This window comes from Lepisma saccharinum, chromosome 23 (genome assembly GCF_977018435.1).
Source record: "Lepisma saccharinum chromosome 23, izLepSacc3.1, whole genome shotgun sequence".
Lineage (NCBI taxonomy): Eukaryota > Metazoa > Arthropoda > Insecta > Zygentoma > Lepismatidae > Lepisma > Lepisma saccharinum.
This window is the reverse complement of record NC_139251.1, coordinates 8,617,819-8,639,957: the sequence shown is the minus strand read 5'-3', so window position 1 is coordinate 8,639,957 and position 22,139 is coordinate 8,617,819. Positions and strand designations below refer to the sequence as shown.

The window sequence follows — 22,139 nt, the reverse complement described above, 5'->3', positions numbered from 1 at the left end:
GAAATTACTTACGGAAATGAGTTTCTCTAAGGTTTCCAACGTTCGTCAAGGTATTTTCTTTCATGGTGGAATCTATTTGAGCGGGAAATCATGTATTTTTCAAGAGAAATATCTCACCGACGCACAAGTGCCATTGCTTTCGCTACGTGAACCGGATGCTGCATACGTTTGATGACATAACCCTCTGTCAGTGTTTCTACCCCCCCTTTTTTTAACTATGCTTGCTTAACCGAACCTATCGGAAATGGTTTGTGGGGCTATCTATGAATGGTTCGTGGGGCTATCCGTCAGCTCCCCGTGCATAATGTACAATTTGCACACGTGACGAACACGATAGTAGGTATTTTTCGGTGAAGATGGTTGGAAACACTGCGTACCTACAACAGTAGTCAACCTGTGCATGCCATATTGTAGGGATGTGCCGAAGCCGATTACAGATGTGTGAAAATCGGCCGAAATTGACACATCGGCATCGGTATTGGAATCGGCAAAAATCCGATATTTAAACCGGTACAGATTATACTAGAGTTTTTACCTTGTAGTTTTGTAATATTTATTGAAAATTTGGTTATGATTCGTCATTATTGTAGAGTTTTTGTAATAAAATTATTGCAAACTCATTCAGAGGATCAACCTAACTATAAATCGGAAATAAAACAGTACATTGCTGAACCAGAATCTGCTGTTGTATTGGAAATTCAAAAATGAGTATTCAAACCTGAAGCAAGTCCTGAGAAAATACTTGGGCATACCTGCTGCATCAGTATTCAGTGATTGAGTGTAAGTAGGTTACTTCCTGAAGTGCTTCCAAATCACGTGTTTCTGAAGTTGAATCTGGCAGAACAGGAATTCACTTTGCATTTCAAAGAACTGCTTGTGTACTAATGTTTAATCTCTTGAGAATCCATGTTCTTCTTAAAGGTTCACATAACATTTTGTAGATGCAAATGTACATTCGCATCTCTTGAGTATATATATGTATATACATATGATATGCAATAGAAATGTACATAGCAAATTTATTTTTGTCATGCTGAAAATAACATCCCATTTCTGTTTAATAATCTTATGTATCGGAATCGGTTAAGCATCGGTATCGGTTCCAAAAATTATCGGTGAGTACATCGGCATCGGTAAATTTTCAGCTTCGTCACATCCCTACCATATTGTGTGTTACGGAAGTGAAAATAGGAATAACAAAACTACTCTCAATGTGAAAAATTTTGTTTGTTTTCGTGTAAAAAACATAATGGCATCTTGAGCTATGTTCTGCAATACACAATTGGTAATTTTCCTCTGTACACGCCATTCTTCGTATTTTCGTGGGGGCCTGTTACCGTTTTTCCATGCACGACATTTACGTGTTTCCAAACATAAACATGGCCATATATTTTTTATTTCGCATGTTGTTGCACCCATGTCAAGCATAATTATTATTTATTTTGACTCCGCGAATCCCAAAATGAAACAAAATTCGGGGGTTCCTATTTGAAAAACACAACGTGCCTCCCAGGGGGACCCTGTGTGGGGGCCTCATTTGTACGCCATTAACTTTTCCCCCCGACAAGGATCATGGTTGTTTGGACCAAATTTTCCTCACATGCATATCACTCCCGCTATTTTGATATGTCAACTTAAAATTAACACCCTGTATATATATTTGGTTGTGAAACAAAAAAAAATAATAATATATCTTTGTATGCTGCCAAAAACCATACATGCAATTTTAAGCATGTTTTTTTTTAATTGATTTAATTTGTTTAAAAGAATCATGATTTTTATACACCCTGCATTTAACATTGTGTGTGTTTTAATTTCTTTCAGCAGTTCCAGGAAAATAATTCCATGGAATCCCTGGCAGAGATGCACCTTTGCCACCCAGTCCCCAGCAGGGAGTGCACAGGCTGGCTCCACACAGCCACCTCTGTCTCAGGCACTGCCTGGACTACCCACGCCTGTGTATGCCTCGGTAAAGGATGAGTTTCAAATGACTGAGGTAACTACACTTTCCAATGGCCTCAGAGTAGCTTCTGAGAATCGCTTTGGCCAGTTTTGCACAGTAGGAGGTAAGTTGGTAGTGATATTGTTCCTTATCTCTGTGTACAATCTCATCATCTCAATGTGAGTGGACTTTAACCTTTAGTGGATAGATGTGATATACAGGGCTTTCCAAAAGTTCTTCCCTCATTTAAATTCACTGTAACTTTGTAACAGAGATGTGTCAGTGAATTGTTAAAGTTTGTACTTCACAGCTGTCTTTAAAGTTTTACCTGGCTACACTGGATGTGTGTTGTCCTCATCGCCATACCACCAACTGGGTACCCTTCACATCGATGCATTCCTGCAATTTCCCACGATGACTGCAGAATTCTTTGCTTTGATGTCTTCCAGATCTCTTGTCTTTTCTGCGTACACTTCCGTCTTGACATATCCCCACAGACAAAAGTCACACGGAGCCAGGTCTGGCAACTTTTCAGGTCATGATGTGAGTCCTCTGCGGGCAATCCACCTGTCTTCTGAATCAACACCAACGTGGAATCACATGATCGCTTGGAGTCACGTGATTCTCTCAAAGTGCAGTTTTGCCAGATAAAACATTTAAACGAGTGCTGTGCTGTATACAAATTTATTTCCCTAAAATATCTCTGTTCATTATAAAGTTATAGTGAATTTTATTGTGGGAAGAACTTCTGGAAAAAAACCTGTATGTATCCCAGCACCACATGACAGGAATTATCGTGCCATTTCTTGGAAACTATATTTCAGTTCTTTCTTTTTTTATCTTTAGTATACATAAGAAGGTATGATAAACTCTAATTGCAAAACAATCTATCCATTGTTAGTATTATTAACGAACACCGTTTGAAAAACTTCTTTGTTCCCCCTCTTGATATAATGGGATAGATTTTACAAAAAGGTTTGGTTGATTTGATTTATTTTAATGTACTTTTTTCACTTTTAATACTTTAACTAATTACATAGATGAGGGTGAATGGTGATAAGATGAAGGGACAATCACAAACAAACATGGATGACACATCAAAATTCCTACTTGGATTATCATCACTGCAGGTCCAAAAACCAGAGCCTCATAAGTCTGCAAAATGCAGTTGAGGGAGGTTGACATTTGGGTACTGAAATGGTTACCCTAGCCTGGTCTGAAATTACCAGTGTTACTTTTAGGGTAAAGCAAGTCCCTCTCCGTTGACTGCCAATACATGTAAAAGCTACCCATGCAAAGTTTAGCACATGAGCCACATTTTTTCGCCAGTGTCCCATGCATTTTTATTTTTCTCAAAGATATAATCAGGGTGGCTAGTCACCGGGAATTCCAGGAATTATGGTATAGTTATTCGTTCCTGGAATTATACATGCATGCATGAATTTTTCTCTGGAGAGAGAAATTGTAGCTCTACGGCAAGCTACGATGATTTCTTTTTTTTTTTTTTTTTTGGCAAGTTGACAAAGCGTACACTTGAAAAAGTCCTGTCCTGTGAGGATGTTTCCTTGCGGAAGGCCCCATCTGCTAATGGCTAAAGAAGCTGCTTCTGTTGCAGAGTGCTCTGTGTTTGGCATGCTGTCCATGATCTTTCCTCTGAAAACCTTGTTAATCCGGACTAAGTTGACCAGTTTAATGAAAATCCGGATTGACTGAAATAACCTAAAAGAACAGTAGAAAGTGCATTAAAACTCTGTTTTTAGCAAGAAAACACGTTTATTATGGTGTATTTAAAGGCCATAGGCCTAAATACACTATACAGTTCAGTACAAAGTCTGAGGGAAACAGAATTTCATCAGTGGTTGACTGCCTTTTCTTTGGGAAGTTCTCTTGTTGACTTTTAGCCACATTTAAAACCTTGCATTCTGCTTTTTTTTTATTATATGTATCCGGATTAAGAGAAGTCCGGCTTATTTGGGTTGAGATTAACGAGGTTTTACTGTACTAAAGTTAAAAAACTCACATTGAAATAACTAATATTAACAAAACATTTAATGCGGCAGGATGTATGCTCTCCACTTGGATGTAACGATGCATGGTGGGCAAGAAATACTTGTAAGAAAAATTGCTTTGCTTTGGAATTTTAATTGTTTTAAAACATCTAAATAATATTGCCTCCAAGGATTAATGAAATTTTATTAAATTTGAACATTTGCTTTGAATCACATAATCTCTAAGAATTAGAAAAAAAATATCATGTTGAAATACTGATACGTTTGAGCACCGGTTCGGTGAAATTTACCAACGTTGTGTTTCTATGGCCCTGCGTAACAAACAAACTAAGTAACTGTCAATTTAAGTTCCCGACACCCGGAAGGGTTCACTGGAAAGATACTGATAAGGGTGGCCTCAGACACTCTTCAGAAGCGAGTAAAAATTATATTTCAAAATTGGCTGGGTAATCCTTACGGGTTAACCCATAAGAATGTGCGTATCAATCTCCTCAAAATAGAGAATTGTATCAAGCCAGAGTTCATAAACTCAATCACCACCTGTTGCGCTCTCTAGTTTACAAACCTTCCTGGCTTATTGGCAATCACAGTGCTGATCAACGAGGATTGCAGGGCAATGACCAGGAAGAGATAGGAAGTAATAAGATAGAGAGCAAGGTGTGGGGAAAGGTCTTTTGTCTTTGGTCTTAGAGTGGGAAGCAACAAGAGAAATTGAGCAATCGAGTACAAGCTTATTCTAAGAGCTTTCTGCGAGGAACTTAATCGTCGGTGATAGACAGGTATTATCCTATTTCAACCATGTTTGATCCAGACTTGAAGGTATAGAATCCAAGTGATTGTGTTTTGCCATTTCTAAGTGTGCATAGTTAACCTCTCACACGTTACCATTAAGATGACCATGAACTGCGAGTGCTCAAATACTGAGGATGAATGATCAGTGACCTACATCACCCACCAGAATGGTTAAGGTTTCTGGTTCGAATCCCACGTTCCTAGTAGAATGTTACGATATGGGTAAAAATTATGTGATTTTATAATATATTTTTTATCATTTGCAATGAGTGCCAGAGGCCACCTTTCTCAGTACCATTCCAGTGAACTCCTCTTACTGTTAGTGCTTTGAATCAGCTGAGAAACTTCGCTACTCAGTTTGCAGAAACACTGCCTGAGTAAATTTCACCCACATTCACACTTATATGTTTCAGTTTGGTATTTCAATGTCCTATTTTTCTTTTTCCTGATTTTTATCTTGTGTAACACCATGATATTTTTAAATCTTTATAAAATTTGTTCAATCAATAAAGATATGGTTAACTACATGCTTTTAACTCCTTCAGTGCTGAAAGCGACTCCAGTCAATTTTTTCAACATGGGTAACTTACGGAAAGCGACTGCAGTCGATTTCAAATATTCTCGTTGCTGCTATGTTGAGTGAAGTCTCCCTAAAAGGAAAACATTCCCAGAACATGCTGCCTTCTAGTCTCTCTCATTTGAACTATTTTCGAAAGATATACTGAACAAATGAAAAACATGTACCACCAAGTGCATGTAAACGACAATGGCAACATGGATCATTTGTCTGCTCAGTGGTGTGCCCAAGGGGTGGGTGTACATGTTCTTCGTAGTCAATCCTCATTTCGCTATCTTTTCCTGCTTTTGACATTCTTTTTTTTTTTTTTAATACTGGACCAAAATGAAGGGTTATGACCCCTACCAGTCCCTCCCCCCCTCCTTGGCTATGCTACTGTATCCACTTCAATAATAATGGAATTTTAAAACCAAGGGGTCTCAAGATTATGTGTCTTTCGTCTAAGAATAGTGGTAGAATTCATATCAGTAATTTAGAATACTTTTTTTTTACACATTTATGCAATTCTGAAAATTTCTCAAAAAACCTATGAGAGAAAGCTATATCAGTGTGCCAAATTCCTGCAGCGAATGAGTTAAAACAATTGTAATTCTGACTTAAAGCATTAATTTGGCTTGTGGGTTAAATTTAACCAATGTGTATACTTTCATCCTGACAGAGGACTCTTTTTACTGTCTTCTTTTCCTCATCTTTATTGATTGCATAATACAACCAAAATGTTCAGATGTAATGATATTAGTTTAATCAATAAAGGTATTATTACATATGTGCTTTAAAACAATCATAAGTTTATTTGCGGTTAATATTTATCCAGCGTTCGTCCTGCCACATTAAGAAAAATAATGTTTACTATATTTTCAAGTGTTCCAGGAACTTACTCACACTTTTTTTAAAGTATTTACTGAAGAAAAACAAAAGCAAAGTATTGTTGTATGTGTGTACGTGTGTGTAATTAAGAGCAGGGAGTTGTACAGAGAGTTAGACTGAAATCTTCTTTTTTTTTCTTTTTGGAAGCTCTTTTGGTGAAGCTGAAAGATTGCAGTAATAATTAAATATTATCGCAAAAGTAAATAAGTTCTAATCTCCGTTCATTTTCTGAAAAGTGGTTTCCTGCTCATTAACTTTCACAGTGGTTGTTGCCCAAATGTGTGGTTCATTATATTGTACGTAGCTTTTACATAAGAAGAATTTGTGTGCTAATTGTCACTTGGCTTAACCCTTATCCCATCGTTCTTTATATCTGCAGGATTTGTTCCCATAATCCACATGTTTTGTCCATAATTACAGTAAAATCTCGATTAAATATTTTTCAGAAGGGTGTGTCTAAAGAACTTTTAAATAGAGAAAATGTATAATCCAGACAGATAAATTTTATAACACACTGCTCCATTGGTCTAAGACGTTTCAGTCTGTAATGCAGGAAAATCTGGAAATATACAGGCCCCAAACTTTTGTCTATAAAACTGCCATTTACTTAAAGTTTGTATTGAAAATTTGTATGCACATACCTTGAACAATGTAAAACAGGATCTGTTCATATCCGATGCTGAAAATGGTTCCCTTCCACATGCAAGCACTCTTGTACACGTCTCTCCAAATTCTGGAATACTTTCTTAAAGTGGCATCGGTAATGGCTTCAATCTCTTGACGTATAGCTTCTTTCACGGCTGCGATTGTGCGATAGTTTTGATTTTTTTGCAGCTTTTTGACACGTGGAGTATGGGAGATTAGTTTCTTGGGAAAGTTCGCAATGATTTTGATGGTGATGCCAGTAATCGCTCCTTTACATCAGTGTTGCCTCAATATGAAGGCACAATTTCCCTTTCCAAGGGACAAAATTTCCCTTTCTGGATCATTTTTCCTCTCCACCTCAACAAATCCTGTAATAATGATAATAATACACAAGTATGCATTTTGAAACTTTTTATCTGCTTCACTGCAAGTAAGAACTGATTTACATAAACTTATGTGTGCTGAATTCAGATCTGCTTTCAGTTTTCTCCTATCACGTCATTTTCTTTTGGAATATCATTTTAAAATTAATGTACATTAATCAAGTTGGAAGTATTTTCAATGAAACTGAAGTATTACAACAAGTCATAGGAATTAATATTTTATACAAGTTTTGTCATTGATGTCAGTGCACCATCATAAAGAGAAGTTCATGGTTCATAAAGAGAAGTTCATTTCGTGTTCTGCTATCCCAGAAACACATAAAGCAGGGATACTTAGTAAAACTAGTTTGTTGACCAAGAACAATTGTTAACACTTTTAAATCAGAGCAAACAATCGAGTTATGCTCGTTGTACTTTATCTTTTCCAACATGAACCTCAAGTTTATGTACGTTTCCTTCAAAACTACTGAATATCCTAGAGGTATTGAGGGGCAGCAAGTTGCCGTTATGAAGCAGTACTGCTTTCATGCTCCTCACCGAACTGTCAACAAATAACCTCCAATCAGCAGCATTATACTCGACTCCAAGGGCTTCAATCAAACTTGCAGTACACCAGTTTATCCACCTTTGAAAAAGAAAGTACAAGTTCATTTTCTCTATGTCTGTACCAAGCAAACGTAGTTTCCGGAGGAATTAAATTCTTTTCTTTGAGTCGCGATCCAAGAAGTTCAGCACTAATTTTGGGTAAATACAGGTCTCTAACTAAGTCGTTTAACTCACCTTGTGTGAACAGACGAGGAGAAGAAGGTCCACTTGTTTTAAATGAAGGATCATGTTCGTGTTCAGAGGTCTCTTCTGATTCACCACTGTTTTCCTCCAGCTGCATAGGTGCAGGGATTGGCTGTTCATCACTGTGCGGAAGTGGGCGGATGGCTAATCTAAGATTGGGATATTTCATGGATTTCTTGTTCTTCTTGTTTATGCCTTGCACATTACATAAACAGAAGTAACAATCACTTGTGTGATCTCGAGGATCCAACCACACCATTGGACAACCAAACTGCAGTGAAGCGTGTTTTCCTTTCACCCACTGATTAATGTTTACTGAACACATACTACATATGTAATGAGGTGCCCAGGCTTTGTCTTGATCGCCTAGACGAACACGAAAAAATGCCAAGTATGCCTTTTTGTAGAAAGAAGTAATATTTCTCCTCTGTGTTGGCAACATATAACTTCCACATGTGTAACAGAAACTATCGGGATGATTTCTACACGTGCGGTGAGACATTTTTCAGCACCACTTCACACTACACACGCTACACATATAGACCACCTGAAAGCAGTTAAATCCAAGACAGAAAAACAGTTCAACAATTGAGCAGCATTTCCCAAATGAAACTAACAAATGCCAATGAAGAAATGAGTATTTTCTTCAGGTGCATTTTGAAACAATAGGTAGACATTGTTGTATCAGCAATACTCAGGCATTGTTGGATGCCAAGTTTCTTAAAACAAAATTGAAATTAACTGCAAGTTACAAGTGTATATATGTCCTAACTAATTGTCTTATACTAGCAAAAAGGCGGTTTCGTTAGAAATTGAAAAAGCGTAAAAAAAAAATCCTGACGTGATGAGAAGGAACGAAATGTCATTTCTGTCATCACTGATGGTAAGCTTTCTGAAAATGTAATTACTTTCTCTGAAGCAAATTGGTTGCATACTTATTATTATAATAGCAATAATAAATAATAGTAGTAGTAGTATAGTAGTAGGGTCAGAAGTAGCTGTTATTATTATTAGTGGTGGTGGTGGTAGTAGTAATAGTATTTCCGTTGGTCCATGTTAGTAGCTATGAAAAAAAAATCAAATGTCAAGTTCATCTCTCCCTGGCTAGATTCCCTAGGTTCGAATCCTGCTCAGGAATCCACTTAATCGTTAATCCTCAATGATGCTATTATGCATAAAAGCGACGTACAATAAACGTAACAGAAATATAAATAGATGTGGACTTATATTCAAAGGAGCAGAGATAAGAAGGAACAGAAAAAATAAAAAAATAAATAAAATGTGGATATAATTAACATGAACTGTAATAATGTGGAGTTAGATGTCTCCAAATTTCCCTGAAATTGTGGTATTTTTCATCAAAATTTCCTTTTCCCTTTTGGCTAAAAATTGGGTGAGAATTTCCCTGCTAAAGGGAATTTTCCCTTCATGTGGCAACACTGCTTTACGTCCTGTTTTGTCTCTTCAGACATTTTCCGACGACCTGAATGCTGCGTGACAAGACTTCCCATTGTCTAACTTTCTTACCAATTTCTGGATACAACACTGTGAAGGTACACATCTCACACGAAATCCAGTCTGAAATGCCCTTTGACATGCTTTAAATGAACCAGTTCGCCAGTATTTACGAACGAGGAACACACGCTCTTCGATTGTGTACATTCTAATCCCTACATATTCGAGCCAGCACTATCAAGATGCATTGTCGTGGAACAAAACAAATGAAGGTCACTGGAAGAGTCCAAACCTATTGCGAGGGGTTAGATCCTGTTTTACATTGTTGAAGGTATGTGCATACAAAATTTCAAGACAAACTTTAAGTTAATGGCAGTTTTATAGACAAAAGTTTGGGGCCTCTAGCGAGGGAATCACCCGATATAATCGAGGTTGTCCTGTCTTAGAATGCTTGAAACAACATTCTTAGTTCTTTCCATATTTTACAATCTAGGAATGTTCACATACATTTTGTCTTTTACAGTGGTGATAGATTCAGGATCCAGATATGAAGTAGCATATCCTAGTGGAATATCACACTTCCTAGAAAAACTGGCTTTTAATGTAAGTAGCAAATATGTGTTGATACATACATTTATGTAATTTTTATTTTTATTGAATTTGTTCAGGGCCTCCCCGATGGTGCAATGGTAATGTCATTGCCTTGTAATCAAGTGGTCCCAGGTTCGATACCTAGTGGAGACATATAGGGGTTCAGATCCCACTTTACTGTAGGTCCAGTCCTGCTTAGCCTTACTGTGCATAAAGTGGACTTAAAACACCAACTCAATTAATTAATTAGAACTTGTTCAGTTGTTCATGTCTATCTTCCTTGTGAGATTTTTTGAAAAATTACAGGGTTTGTAAATTCTATGAATATAAATTATTCAAAACATTATGCAGCATGTTTTAAAAGTCCTGCAGGATTCTAAAAAGCTATAACTTTAAAGTAATAGGTTTATTACAACGAAATATTGGTTTTTAACACATTGGAAAATTTAAAATTTTGTTCTGCCCACACTGCTGAATGGTGTGTGTGTGCAGGTGATCACGTGATTCTAATATGGGGTTGATGCAGTAAAAGGAGGACCCAGACATTGGTCCGCAAGGTCACCTACTATCCTACTATAAACTGTAGGCTCAGTTTTGATTAGCCTATCTGAGCATAAAATGAGCTTAGAAAAAAACTTTGCATTTGCACGTCTCATCAACATGACTTAAGCTGATTAATATGCAAATACTTGTAAAAATTCATTTTTCTTCTTTATGTCCCCATGAAAGAAAACTTCATAGTTATATTATAAAATATTTTTCTCTATTTAAAACAAGTTTGCAAAGTTCCTATTTCCCTGTTCTGATGTTCCGCTTTGTTATCTATATTTTTATATATTTGCTGTTCATGGTATAATTGCAATTCATGTATATTAGCTCTTTTCATGCTGATCTCGTAATAATATGGGGGTGTGTAAGTGTAAGGGGTGACTTGGTTGTAAGGCCCCGAAATGTCAACCTCGTTTCCACATAATACGTCCTGGTAACTGCCTTTTTGCAGGCTAATGAGGCTCTGGCATCTGGACCTGTGGCCAATATAATGCTTTGTGTTGTCCTGTGTTTTGTCCTCATGTGTGCTGAGTGCCCCTTTACAGCCTCAGCTTTTAACTTGGGTAAGAATATTTTAGTCAGACACATTTTTATTTTAGTTCTGGTATGGGACTGGACCCACATGTAGTGTGATGGGTACAAAATAACCTAAGTGCTGATGCACCCACAATTTTAAATTCATTCAATCCATCATAATAATATGTTCTCTGAAATGTTACATATATCATCATTTTCAGACTTGTCATTCTTATGCACTATTTGATCAGAAGTACGTTAAACTGCAGTCACTTTTTTTCCCATACTGGACATTAATATGGGTTGGGTCCACCTTTTGCCTTGATCACAGCTCGTATACATCCATGGAGACTTGCCACAAAGCATCTGAACATTTCTGGAGCAATGGCAGCCTATTCTTTGTGAAGAGCTGTAGCCAGAGCAGTACTGATGTAAGACATTGCGAGGCTAGAGGGGTCGGCATTCTAGTTTGTCCCATAGGTGTTCTGTAGGGTTAAAATCTGTACTCTGGGAAGGCTAATCCATTTCTGGAACCTGATTGTCCACAAGCCATTTGCACACAGCATCTGCTTTAAGACAGGCAGTGTTATCATGCTAGTGTAGACTGGTTATCACCGATCTAGTCCTCCACCATTAAAAGTACCCAACTGTGCAAAATGTTCTTGTACCTAAAGTGAGAATCATAGAAGTTAAGACCTTCTGTAAACAAAAGCATGTGTACCCTAACAGTGTTGCAAACTTATGAAAAAAAATAATCCACATAGCCTACAAGGTGTAAAAACATTCCATTTGTCAACAGATGCGGAATAAGCAGTGTATCACTGAGTGATGACCTGTTGAACGTTATTGAATATATGTTAAAACAATGTATATCATGCCTGGTGGCCGACTTTCAGACTCATCACCGAAGTTCCCTGGCTCGAATCCCGGCATGGGTGTTATTTGTGAGTGTCCATCAATTTCATCTGACAATCACTCATTCTCATCGTCAGGATTAGCCAAAAGTTGAAGAAAAGCAACGCTAAATTAAAAAAAAAAATCAAATACAAAATGTACATCTTATCCCCCAGAAGTAAGACGGTTCCGTACCAAAGGATTAATTTTCTCTCATATTTTACTAAAAAAACCTTGCTAGAAGAATGTGACACATGAGATAAATTACGTTTTGAAACCGGGGTTTCTTCATTAAATTTATTTGATGTTGGAAAGTGTTATGATTTATTATTATAGATAATGAAAGTAATCTAATAGATATGATTTGATTGACTAAATTAATAATTATGCAGCAAAGACACCAAGGGAAACTAAAACGCCAACTTAGAGTAGCATAAAAGTGGGGAAAGAAGACTGTAGAATACAGAAATATTTTGAGGCAGTCACATTTTATTGTACGCTACGTATAAAATAAAGTGCATATTTAGGGGTGAATTTTTAAATATTGTCACATTTTTCTTCTCTCTTGTTGTGAGGTGTTCATTTTAAATCAACCTCCCTCACCCTACGGCCTGCCCTCCTTCACCCGCAAAAGTATTCCGGAGTGTGAGGATGTCACCATCCGGATGGTGAACACCTCTGTATTATAGATCGACTCCTGTGTCCCACCCCATCCCTGGAGGATGGTCACTAACAATGTGAAATCACAGTATCATATGCCGACATTCGACATACTACTTCAGTTTCTGTACTTGACTTAGTGAGAAGTATTAAGGTTGGCAACAGCCTAATAACGGATTTCTTCCGCATCATGTAGTCCGTTCTATGAAAGTACGCTAATGGAAGAAAAACGTGTAAATTACATTGGATTATACATTTTAAAATATATTTTCATTAAAGGTTTCTGTTTATAATAATAATACGTAGTTATTGTATAAATTACAATTGATCACGTGAACAGCAAGAAAATAGCGCCAGTTTCGAACATGGCGACTTCCATGCATGCAGGAAGGTCTCCCGTGTTTTCAGAGTAGTCTTTCGGAAATACAGTCGTTTGAAAAGTGGCAAGAAGCAGATTGTTCTTAACGTTTATGCGACGTTGTGTCGGTGCTATCCTGAGCAAGCAGTGAAGTTGGTGTCCAAGCGTAATTGTGTGCCTGCGTCTTTGTGTTTTCGGTGTGGTGAAAGAAAGGAAAACGGTCGGTCAAGTTGTGAGTCCCGCGAAAAAAAAAACACGTTGTTGCTCGTATAAACAAGTACATCGATTTTGAGATAAATGCAATACAACATGAGGTGCTTTTGTATTATTTCAATCAAAGAGTCGTCCTGTCCACTGTGGAGAAGATGTTGATAGTGATGATGGATGACGATCTCCCCAATTTTAGCAGTTGACGTTAAATCGCCTCTTGTGCCACGTTGAGTTCCGTTTTGGGAAGCAAATTTGACAGATCATACTCTGACAGGATGATGTCTAGCGCCGAAAATGCCTCAAGTTCAAAAAGGAAGTACTGAATCAAGGTAAGAAAATACATTACTTGCATGAGACGTGCGTAAATAATGAGCTTATTATCGTCTTCTTATTTTCTAGTGCACGAGAAACCGAGAAAAAGATAAACAATCTCTTTTTATTCCCCACCTTATCTTTGTTTAGCTTCTGCTAGAACTGGCGGTATATTTGTTGCATAAAGGAGAATACAATACTCGACATGTCAACAATGTTGGGCAATAATTTGGTGGAAATAAAACCAAAAGGCTTGAATTACTGAAACGAATCTCTCTCTCTCTCTTGTATAACTTTGGCGCTGTCATACTGAGAGAGGAGGGGGGAAGGGGGATCTGTTAACCCAGTGTCACATAAATTGAACTTTTGGCATAGAAAAATATGTTCATTCTTGAACAAGAACACGTATTTAATCACTTCTAGAAAACTTATTATACTTCAATGTGTAGATTATCAGTTAAAATAAGAATACGTTTTCCATGTTACGTAAAATTAAAGGTTGCGAGTGAGCAGCATATGATGGCCGCACCATTCACGAACAGCTGGCGCGGAGTGATACGTTACTTGAAGTGAGACGGTTGTTTACAGAAGGTCGGAAGTTTCGTGATTCTTATTTTAGCTGCATTGAGTGTAACGTGCAGTGTTACAAGAGGGCCGAGTCCAGTTCAGGAAGAACTTCAGATTGTAGTACCATCTGCACCAAACTTCACTGAAGACACTACACATGAAGTAAATATCATTCTCCGAGCATGTACCACTCCCAAACCCTCCTATCTGACCATGCATCGTGTACATCACTCCAAATTACATGCTTCCAGTGTCCACTGCTTCAGACGATGCTTGTCATTATTATGCACTATCTGATTAGAAGTATCCAGACATATGCCTGAAACTGTAGTTGCATTTTTTGCATGACACATGCCCTGCTACTGGATATTAATATGGGCAGAAATGTTGGTTTATGGGCATCTGCACAGCCATAAACTCTATTCCGCAGCTCTTGATGCACACTTATGGTACTGGCTATACTGTAACAGCGTGGAACTCTCACGTGATTGTTTACACCAATGACTGGCAGTTTTCATGAACCACCCTCTTAAACATTTGACAGTTCTTGTCAGTATATTCAGCATACCTGGTTATGATTTTGTTGTGAAAGCTCCTTCACGTTTACAGTAACAGTCATTTCACTAGCAGTTGATTTTGGCAGCTACAGAAGGGAAGAAATGCCCCAACAGACTTTTTACTCGTGTGGAAACCTATGACCAGTTCACATTCACCAAGTCACTATATTCTGCTGGAGCTTATCTATGAATACCACCCAATGCCCTGCTTTATTTTATGCTGACCTGTGGCATATAGGCTTCAGTTCACTATTGTGAAGGTGATACTTTTGATCAGATAGTGTAGTAAAAATGTAAAAATATAAAGTGCATTCCTTACCTATGATGGTCCCGCTCGATAGCTCTGTCTAAGATGCAAGCTTTGGGCTCTGGCTATGGCATGCATACAGGTTAAAGTCTCCTGGGGGAAGCGTAACAACTTTTCTTCTGAGATTTTGGCCCATGTATGGGACCGGTTGCCACCCACCAGCATGAGAAAATTGGGGAACTACGAGTGAGTAGTGCAAACCAGTCATGGAAACCTCCAACAACGACCAGGGTTTGTCGTGCTGGCCACACGCTACCCCATAACTGGTTGAATGATCGCCCACCTCTTGTGGCAGTGAGGTTGGCAGTCGGTAGGTAGGCACTGACCCTCACAGCTACATTATTACCTATGATCTGTATTTCCCCCACAATGTTTGATACATTCAACACAGATAGTTTCATGTTTGTTTCATCTGTTGCCCATTTATATAGATATATTGCAAAAAGGATAAAAATGTTTTAAATGAATACTGGAACTATGAATAAATAAGTGAAATTTTCATAAGATGTAAAAAATCCACACATACTTTATTTCATGTGTGTATGTCTATTTAATTACATGACTTCTTATTTTACAGTCAACTACAGATTATTCAGATAAGGATAAAATTCTCTTTGAACTGGAAAAGCATGGAGGAATATGTGATTGTCAATCATCAAGGTAAACTAAATATGAATATTTTATGCCCTCATATATGTTGTAAAAGGATGATTGATTTGGTTTATTTTACTTTGCTTTTCTGCCGTTTGGATAATCGCGTAGATGGGAATGAGTGATGATATGATGAAATCGATGAAGGGACGGTACACAAGGAATGCTCAGACTGGGATTCGAACCCAGGATGACTGGGGTCGTAGTGTGATGTCCTAACCACTCCAGATGGCACTAAATGGATGGAATGTTGAAGTAAGTAATGCTAGTGTATGAATTGACAAAACTAAGAAAAATCACTTATGTTGGTAATCATGGTCATTCATACACCCATGTCAACCATTGATTGCTATATCAGCAAGAGGTATTTATTACCAGTAATTTATTTTAATTATTGACCTTAACCTTTAAAGTTGCGTGGCGCTTATGCAGTTTTTACCTCTGTCCCAGGCCATTTAAACGAGTTTTGTAAGGTTTAGCAAAAATCGTTATAGCTTCCTTCCTATGGCTGATAATTTAGTGAAACAAGAAACATTTTACTAAGAATAAACTTGCTGCTGATCACATCACCTCCAAAATGGCCGAGATCGAGAATGTGTGGGCCCTACCCCCCCATCCCCTAAATGTGCCTTTGTGGCACGGTTCTATATGAATGGGGAACTTTACCTTTATACAAAATACACTTTCTACTTGCTGGTCTACTCTTATATTTCTGAAGTTTAGGTATTTTGGGAATCAATAAGTTCCAGCTGCATAATTTATTTCTTCTCATTTTGAATTGCAGTTGGCTGAGGATCTTCGTTTCAATCTTGGCCCATAGAAGAGAATTAATCAATGTACATGATTGTCCCACAAACAACTAAAGTTATGACTGTTATTTTTTGTGAAGTTAATATAAAAATGATTCAACTACAGGAACTACATTTATGAAAGTTTGGGAATCTATTAATTATAATCATTAGACAGTTCATTAAATAAATTATTATAATTGTTTAAAATTTTAAAAAAATAATACAGTAAATGTTATTACATAAGATAAGACTATTTTTATTCGTGCAGTGATGGTTCATCATGATTCCTATCTTGAAGCTTATAGTACCAATATGCACTCTAGAATCTTGGTTACAAAGATAAAATTGTAGGGAATCAGGATGAAGAAGGTTGCTACCAAGAAAAAAACCAACAAAAAAAAACCACCTGTAATAGTAACAACTTCTGCATTACTGTATTTTTTAATATTCAATATTGATTATGTGAGCCTTTAAGAAGATTTTTTTTTTAAAATTGTCTTCAAAATGTCAAAATTCATTGCAGCGCGTATTGAAATATGCATTATTCACTTAATGAAGCCCTTTTTTATTTCAGGGATACCGTAATATATGCTGCATCTGCTGACAGTAGAGGCTTAGACCATGTAGTACATATTTTAGGAGAGATAGTTCTTCGACCGCAAATATCTGTTCATGAGGTAATATTGTTTCTGTTTAAAATTATTAATGTGTAATGAATATCTTATGTTTCAATGCAATGCCATATTATCATTAAATTTTTTACTTGTTATTTATTGATTCTTTTACATCTCAGAGCCATCATTACACAACAGGTCATTGAATTTTTTTTAAAAAAATAACATGTTCCAGTATGGAATTAATTTTCAACCTACCTTACAACAGGACTTTTCACAAATACAGCATGAACACAAATAACACTTAGAGACAAAAGTACTATGTCAACATAATCTACAGGTTACGGTATTAAAGAATTAGGAATAAGTGAAAAAGTTAGTTAAAGATATCTTGTGAAAGTCACATTACTAGAGCAAAATTCATTTTTTTAAACAGTGTGTAAACAAATGTGTTCCTGTGATGTAAAAGAAAATGCATGAAGTAATCTCATTGAATTGCAAAGTTCCGTAGTTTACCGGAAGTTGTAAATGACACTAGTCAACAAATTTAAAATAAATTTTTGCCCCTGAAATGAAAACAGCCAATTCTTAATAGATTTGAATGCGAAAATAACAATGAACATTCAAAATTGTTTATAGTTTATGAGGGATATGCAATAGTTTCTGATATATTACAGCAATATGTATTTACCACATGCCATACGTTGGTTTTTGTTTGCTTATACTCCCGGTGGCCCTTGTATAGCTGCTGAATATTATCCCTATATCACCTAACATTAGTCTACCAACATGAAAGTGGGCCACTTTTTCTGGTACCTTCTCTCTATGATGTGATTGCCTGGCGAAAATATTCCCCATGCTCATCACTAACCATGCCAGAGTTATTGGGTAAGGAATCTAAGTGGGAAGGGGTCATGTGTATCTTTATGGTCATCTTACATCCAAGTTTCTGATACAGAGGCAACATGTTCTCAGTCAGTTCTTTTTAGTTTTCTGCCCTGACATTTACAAGGAAGATTAGTTACTAGCTTTCTAGTAGTATGCTGTCAAACTTCTCATCATTGAAAATGTTTAGGATCTAAGAACCAACAAAAACTCCCGCCGGCCTCTTTCGCAGTGGTCAGTGCAGCACGCTACAGTGTCAGATGTCCCAAGTTTGAATTCCAGCCTTGGCATGGGCATTCTTTGTAAGTGTCCCTTCATCAATTTCATCATGTCATCACTCTTCATCTTTGTGATTAGCCAAAAGTGGCAGAAATGCAGAGTAAAGTAAACTAAATCAACCAATCAACAAAAACTCTCTCTTTAATGTTTAGCAGATGGAGCCTAGTGCACCTGCATTCCCCTTCATATGAAGCCTTTTCAAGCACACATTTTTCAAACTTGCCACAAAGTACAAAAAGAAAAAAAATCAAAGCTCAAGAATTAATTATCGTAGAGATATGAAATTGGTTTTAGTTTCTTTCTTGAAGAGAGGGATTTTAGTGAATGTAAAATGTATTCATTGTAACTCCCAATAATTAATGTTAAAGGAAGAAGAACATAATTGAATTTAAAAAAAAGATGCCCCCACTCAATACACCAAATGGAATGAAAAGACATACAGTAGACTTGCAATTATCTGAGCTAATTGGGACCGAGACTACCCCGGATACGGAAAAACTCTGATAATACGGAGATAATGTGCCAATAGGTCGTAAATGACGAAACAACACTTGTATAGTAATTATTATTTATTTCTAGTACAACATATATGAGAAGATTACTTTTTCAAAAAGTCTTTCATAGTTTTTTGGACACACCTTTTCCGTTTGCCACTCATACTACATTACTGCTTAGAATAGACCTATACACAGATTTAAACACCACCGTAACAATTCGTATACACGGACAATGTAAGGAACATGTGCAACGCGGACGGTGACTTGACTCCAACTTACTAGTAAACAAACAGGGGGTGCGTTATGAAGCGTGATGTATTCCAACCACTCCCTTGGTTAACCCGGAGCCTCGATTAATTTGGACTTGGTTAATCGTGAGTCCACTGTAGTATGTAGCGGTGATACATTTCTACAACCATGCAAAGTTTCATTGAAATCAGACTGATACTTCTTAAGTAAAATAATAATATTATATGAAGTGGCAGTGTTGCAAGCTTTGTGACAACGTCCAGAATTTCACTGTTAGTGTCGACCCTATTGACGACGGATGGACTAAATTTGGAGGGAAGCACAACATAAGACCACTCTATGAAGATATTTCATGCCCGTGCCACAATGTTTTTATATAAAAAAAATGAAATTATGGCATTCAGAAATTTTGCGTAAGATTTCGAACTTTGGGCCTTTGCCCCCCCTGTATCCTTAATTGTTGAATGCTACTTGCTCATTCTTATGTTAGAATTCAATTTTTCCCAAAAGATGGAGTTGAGCAATTATAGCCTTTTATCTTTAATTTATCCCATTGTAACACTTTTGTCTTCAATTTATCCCAATGTAACAAAAGGGAAACAAGGGGCTTTTTGAAATGGCACTTGTTAATAATAGTAAAATTGGATATATTGTTTTGTAATTCAAGTATGTCATATGTTGATGTGTATACTAAAGATAAAAAAGAAGACAGAACTGTCCGCGGTGCCTCAGTTGGTAATGCGTCTGACTACCATGCTAAATATCCCGGGTTCGATCACCGGCCAGTTCAAATCCGGGAACTTTTCTAACATTGGAACCGGCCCCGGTGCCCATCCAGTGTCGAATGACATGGGTACCTGGGGGAAACCAGGGGAGGAGGTAAAGGCTGCCAGGGGCGTGATGCTGATCACATCACTTTCACTCAGGACTGGATCAAGAAAGTGTGGGGCGTTACCCCTACACCCCCTGTACACCTTCATGGCGTGGTGCTAAGCACAGGGGACCACTATACTTTTTTTTTTTTACCTTTTACTGAAATATGATGTGTAGTTTTCAAAAAATGGCACGTTAATTGCTATGCTGCTGGTCGAAATATCGACCATCCGTCTTGAATGGAGATACAGGTGTGGTTCCAAATTAAACTACCCAGACGGTAAAGGTTGATTTTAGCTTTGCTAAGAAGAGGGAATTTGTCATCCAGGTACTTGAAAACTGGCCCAGTGTGGTCAATTGCTTTGACAAAGATTCTTCATCAGACCAAGTTTTATGGGTAGGAGGAGTAGCAGGACTGTGTACGACCTCCAGAAATTTCCTTGCATACCAATGTATCTTCTCATTATGCAATGTCCTTACCCAGCTGTCTCACCCACATGGAAAACAGCAGTATTTATTGTATCTCAGCTGCAGATCCATTAACATAGCCATTGCCTTCAACTCACCACACTACAGATATGCCAGCCGTACTTGCTGTATTGTAAACAGTCAGCAGGTGTTTTAAGTTGAGACTCTTATTTTGATGAATATGAACAATCTTCATCCTTATGGGTCATGTGTTATACTTAGAGGCACATATTTTTGGTAAATAAAAAAGCAAAATTTCGGTACAAAGACTGAGTCAATTTCGGGTTCAAAAGCGGTAAATAAAATAAAATATCGGTGTTATAGCGGCGAAAAATTGGATGAAAGGTGGTATATAAAAAGACATTTTGGTTTTAAAATTGTGAATATAATCCTAAATTTGATTTAAAAACTACACTTATTATACAGAATTAACATTTCACTTCTAATAGCACATTTATGTAGTTATCAGAGTATTAAGTTTATTTCTGTGTAAAGGAGTCTATTTTTGCTTCTCCAATATTAACAGCACAATTAATCAATTTTCCGGGAATTGCATAACTCTCAGGATAATTCAGATCTCGGAAGGTGTCGCGTCGGTATATAAACGGTAAATTTCGTGTCTAAGAGTTAATTTCGCTTTTTGCAGTTCATTTCGCATTATTTCGTGACAAAACATGATCACAAAATGCATCTCACACCTTTCAAAACATGAAAAATTAACACTACAATGTGTTTTTTCAAATTTCGTTTTTTCGTCAAAAACGAAATATGCATGTCCCTAGTTATACTAGGGTCTATGCATGTCCCTAGTTATACTACATATAAACTTTTTTCTTTTTACTATCGGAGCAATAGCCTTTTATTGTCTTGAAGTCTCCATAAAAGCACAGTTACAAGCATGTCTAGTGCTGGATTTTCATTGCAACGCTCACTCATAACTCACTTATACACAAGACACTTTGTAGTGTACCCCAAGATCGAAGTATCACAGACAACATTCTCACAATACAGACCTCACTATACTAATGGATTGCATTATTTTATGTCAACAATCGGTTTTGTAATGACTCAGTTTTATGATGCAATAGCTAGAGGCAAATATTTATGGTGATTAAAATATCGAGATTTTGGTACAAGAACTGGTTATATTTCAGGATCAAAAGTAGTATACAAAATGGTATTTCAGTGTTAAAATGTGAGTAAAACTCTAAATTTGATTTAAAAACTATATTTATTACACAAAATAAACATTTCCCTTCTAATAGCACAATTATGCAGTTTAGTTACCAGAATATTAAGTTTATTTCTGTGTAAAGGAGTCCATTTTTGCTACTTAAATATTTACAGCAGCATTAATCAATTGTGCTTGATTTGCTTAACTGTCAGGATAAATCAGTCTTCAGAAGGTGCCACGTTTCTAAATACGTAAACACTAAATTTCTTCGAAGAAATTTTCAGCGAAAAATGCAAGCTCGACCAGGACTCGAACCCGGGTCTCTGGCATATGGTGCCATTGCTCTAACCACTGAGCTACCGAGCCGGCCTGGCCTCGCCTGATTTTTTGCTATCGCTGTTTTACCTGCGTAGAATCGTCTCTGCCAGTGCTACCGCAACAGGATCTGTTTCCTTTGAAACACTGAAACACACTAGACTTCAACGTTGCCTGGTTCCTCTTAGTGTAGAGATGTAAGTTATTGTAGATTAGTAGTCACACACAGGAGATGTATTACGTAGAAATTTTCAGCGAGGCCAGGCTGGTTCGGTAGCTCAGTGGATAGAGCAATGGCACAGTATGCCAGAGACCCGGGTTCGAGTCCTGGTTGAGCCTTCATATTTTGCTGAAAATTTCTAT

General features: G+C 37.1%; 1 protein-coding gene across 2 annotated transcripts in view; it reads left to right on the top strand.

The window, feature by feature from the left end:
- LOC145977789 (mitochondrial-processing peptidase subunit alpha) overlaps window positions 1-22,139 on the top strand; it is a 66,895-nt gene that overhangs the window by 3,372 nt on the left and 41,384 nt on the right. Inside the window, exons 2-5 of one of the 2 annotated variants that reach the window (XM_083110072.1) lie at window positions 1,825-2,066; window positions 9,983-10,062; window positions 15,558-15,640; window positions 16,997-17,099. In XM_083110072.1, coding sequence (XP_082966198.1) covers window positions 1,825-2,066; window positions 9,983-10,062; window positions 15,558-15,640; window positions 16,997-17,099 — 508 coding nt within the window. The remainder of the gene's footprint in view (window positions 1-1,824; window positions 2,067-9,982; window positions 10,063-15,557; window positions 15,641-16,996; window positions 17,100-22,139) is intronic. The other variant, XM_083110074.1, reaches the window with a different exon arrangement.